This window comes from Notolepis coatsorum (genome assembly GCF_963971535.1).
Source record: "Notolepis coatsorum genome assembly, chromosome: 14".
Classification (NCBI taxonomy): domain Eukaryota; kingdom Metazoa; phylum Chordata; class Actinopteri; order Aulopiformes; family Paralepididae; genus Notolepis; species Notolepis coatsorum.
In genome coordinates this window covers 12,436,389-12,440,502 of record NC_140178.1, presented here as the reverse complement: position 1 = coordinate 12,440,502, position 4,114 = coordinate 12,436,389, and the positions used below count along the sequence as shown (strand labels likewise).

General features: G+C 43.2%; 1 protein-coding gene across 1 annotated transcript in view; it reads right to left on the bottom strand.

Annotated features, from left to right (window-relative positions):
• aatka (apoptosis-associated tyrosine kinase a) overlaps positions 1-741 on the bottom strand; it is a gene marked incomplete at both ends in the record, with an annotated part of 52,477 nt that extends 51,736 nt beyond the window's left edge. Inside the window, one exon of the mRNA XM_084329005.1 lies at positions 660-741. Within this exon, the coding sequence (XP_084185131.1) occupies positions 660-741 (82 nt within the window). The remainder of the gene's footprint in view (positions 1-659) is intronic.
• Positions 742-4,114: the final 3,373 nt, after the last annotated feature.

Here is a 4,114-nt window from a genome sequence, read left to right as displayed (position 1 = left end):
TTGCTGAGCAGAGTTTTTCAGCCTGTTCTATATCTGCAACCGATATTTAGACCTTTACTTTTTTTTTTTATATATATAAAATCTAACATAAGGGAAATGCACCAAAAATCGAAAAATTCTAATGGTCGGTCTGCTACCTTTCAGCAGGTTGGTTGAGCTGTAGAGGTACAGTAACCACATCCCACCATGCACACGCACGCACACGCACGCACACACGCACACACACACACACACACACACACACACACACACACACACACACACACACACAGACTAATGCAGGCACCTCTTAGACCCAGGAGGGACTAAAATAGGTCGGACGGTGTAGAACCCATAAACAGATGCTTATCAGCTGAAAGTGACCACGATGATGATGATGATGATGATGATGATGATGATGATGATGATGACGATGACGACGATGACGAAGATGATGATGGTGGTAACTCTGAAATGATGTATGCAGTGATGTAGCACGCCATAGCACGCAATAACTGTAGCCTAATATGGTCTCGAGTCATCGACAGTATGCTATTACCTATCAAACACACAGGACTGATAAAACACACACTATAGGCACAATAGACCAAACAATAACGCATTCATTATTCCAGAGTCGTTGGCGACTATTACAATACCATACATTATTTGATCCTTACCTGTGTCAAAATGGGAACTGAAGGCGAAGCTGGGATTGAAGAAGGCTGAAGACATGACCATCACGTGTAGGGCAAAGACCATCCTTGTCGTTGGGTTGGAGACGGGATGCAGAAATACCCAAACAGCCACGTATACATAAAGGTCAAGAATGCAAATCTCGACCACCACGGGACATTTATGATTGTAGTAGTAATAATAATAATAATAATAACAACCGAATAGTGCGCATGCAGCGTGTTGTTATTCCATCACACACCGCGGGGGAGAGAGAGAGAGAGAGAGCGCGCAAAAAAAGAAAATCTCAGACCAGAAGGACATAAATAAAGCCAGGTGTTTTGACAGGAATTTAAATTGTAGAAGAACCTCGGGTTGCTTGTCTGACAACAACAACAATCATGTCCCCCCCGCAGGCAGCGCGCTTTTTTCTCGTCTCACACGGCCGGCGGTGTGTCCAACGCGTAAAAAGAGCGCACAAAAAAAAACCGTTATTCACATCGTGTTCCTCCTCATATGGTGTCTCTCGACCGCTGCTGCACCAAGCGTCTGGCGAGCGTCCAGTGGTTCCATTGCTTTTTCAAAATGAACCTCGGAATGAGCTCTTTCTATGCGACACGCCGCTCTATTTGGCCCCCCAACCGACGGACGCTATTCGTAAACGTGAGCAGGCGTCGAGCTGCGTTCCTCCGTGTGCGTGTTTTAAGTGCACGCCGACAGACGGAGACGCGACATCTTGCAGAGAGAGAGACGCGAGAGAGAGAGGTATCCTGATGGCACCCCGTCCCTCCGGGATCTGGGGAGGAGGGGGAGGGAGGGAGAGGAGAGCTGTACACAATGCTTTATATAATAATAATAATCATAATCATAATAATAATAATAACTTTATTCATATAACCTTTCATACAGGAATTGCAACTCAAAGTGCTTCACATGCAGATAGCATAAAATGAACATAAAAGGCATAGAAATAGCATATAGGCCGTTGACAGAATAAAAGCAATGCATAAAGACATAAGAATATAGACAATAAAAGTAGTGCAATGTTAGAAGGTGCAGACATAAGAATAGAACCCACCTCACCCCTGCCCACTTTGACAACCTATAGGATGGCTTAGAATAGACGACAGAGTACAGCAACTTGCAATGGGCCTGGTCTACAAGATACACTACACGACTAAGGTACCCATGTACATGTCAAAATACTTCCCAAAGGTCAGTGAATACCACGATCACAACACCAGAGGGAGCTCCACAAATCATGTTAAACCCAGATTCGGCTCAAACAAGGGACTAAACACGTTTAGCAATTATGCCACATCAATGTGGAACGCCCTACCCACAGCTGTAAAGGAATGTGAATCACTACCCACTTTCAGAAACACTTTCAAAACACACCTACGGGAGACAATTCGAAACTGGCCCCTGTAAATGTCCTAACACAACCCCCCCCCAATGTACAGTAAATGACCAAGTATGGTCTTGTCAATATTCCAATGTACAGTTTTGCTTGTACAGTTGTACAGTGTGTGTGTCCCCCACCCCTCCTACCCACCCCCCCCCCACCCTTTTGGAGGCCCCTCGTCACAAGAGGCCCCAAATTAGTATTATTATTTTTTTAACTTCTTTTTGTTTTTTTTGGGGGCCCCTCGTCACTTGAGGCCTTTTGGAGGCCTTTTGGAGGCCCCTCGTCACTTGAGGCCTTTTGGAGGCCTTTTGGAGGTCTTTTGGAGGCCCCTCGTCACTAGAGGCCTTTTGGAGGCCCCTCGTCACTAGAGGCCTTTTGGAGGCCCCTCGTCACTAGAGGCCTTTTGGAGGCCCCTCGTCACTGTGACACTGAAATGAAAACATATTTCATCAACTAAAATATTTAGTCAACAAAAATATTTCATCAACTAAAATATACAGTACGTCACACCCTGCCGTCTGCAAGTGGCTAATCTTGAGTATTTTTTCTCCTCTTCATAAGAGTTTGAGGTTTTCCGTTTGAGGTAAAAACAGCAATAAAAAGTCAAAACTTGCATCTCCACATCCCAGCCCCGACGCCTGAATACTTTTACCAACGGATTTCCAGTTCCGCGTTCGCGTTCTGCGCTCTGATTGGCCACTGACGTTTCTGGTAGCGCCAATCGTGTGACGCCTCTTTCTTTCACCGGTTAAGCTTAGGCACTCTTTCGAAGTTGGTTAAGGTTAGAGTTTGTCTTAGAGCAGGGCGATAGAACACCAGCCCTGATTCCATACTCTAACCATAACCAACTTCGAAAGAGTCGCCTAAGAAACGTCAGTCAATATTTCGATTGTATTTTTTTTCTTTTATACATACATACATACATACATACATACATACATACATACATACATACATACATACATACATACATACATACATACATACATACATACATACATACATACATACATACATACATACATACATACATACATACATACATACAGCCCCACCCCCACCTAATAGACAGTCCCCTCCCCACCGTATGTAATGTATATATTCTCTCCCCACTGTATGTATATTTCTCTCCCACCCACCCACCCCCTCCTAATGTACAGTCCCCTCCCCATCATATGTATATACTCTCTGTCAGGATCTATGGGTAACAGTACTGTATATTTGCATATCATATATGTCACAAATGTAACAGTACTATATACCTGTATGTCATGTATGTCCCTATGCCATAAATGTCATGATGTCATATATGTTGTGCATGTCATACATGTCACTATGAATTGAAAATGGGGGACCCTGATGTAAACAAGACAAACGTCTTTCTCTGGTCTGCATCCCCTTAACAATTGTGTGTATTGAGCCGTACTGTATTATTTGTACCCATTCTGCAATCTGTTAAATACAATTTTCATTAATTCATTCATTCACAGACAGTAACACAGGACAAAAACACATTTCAACCCCCTCCCTTCCCTAATTATAATTTAAATTGACATTCACGTCAAAGTAAGCTTACTATTCTAATATTATATTCTTGTCTCCAAAGTGTGTGCATGTTTTTTTTCTTCCTGGGGATGGCGCCATCCCCCCATCTAAACATGATGTGTTTCTTTTCTCTTCTTGATTGATTGATTGAAAACTTTATTAACAGATTGTAGAATGGGTACAGTACAGTACAGTACAGTACAGCTCAATAATTGTTAAGGGGATGCAGACCAGAGAAAGACTTTCGTCTTGTTTACATCAGGGTCCCCCATTTTCAATTCATCATAACATATATGACATACAGATAGACAGTACTGCTACATCTATACATTTATGACATACCAGATTTGCAAATACAGTACTGTTTGTGATACGAAAAGAGTCCAGAAAAGAGAGTATATACATTTGACGTAGAAACTGTACGTTGGAGGAGGTTGGGTAGGTGGGGTGGGGTGGGGTTGGGGGGGACTGTACATTGGAGGTGGTTCGGTGGGTGGGAGAGGTGGG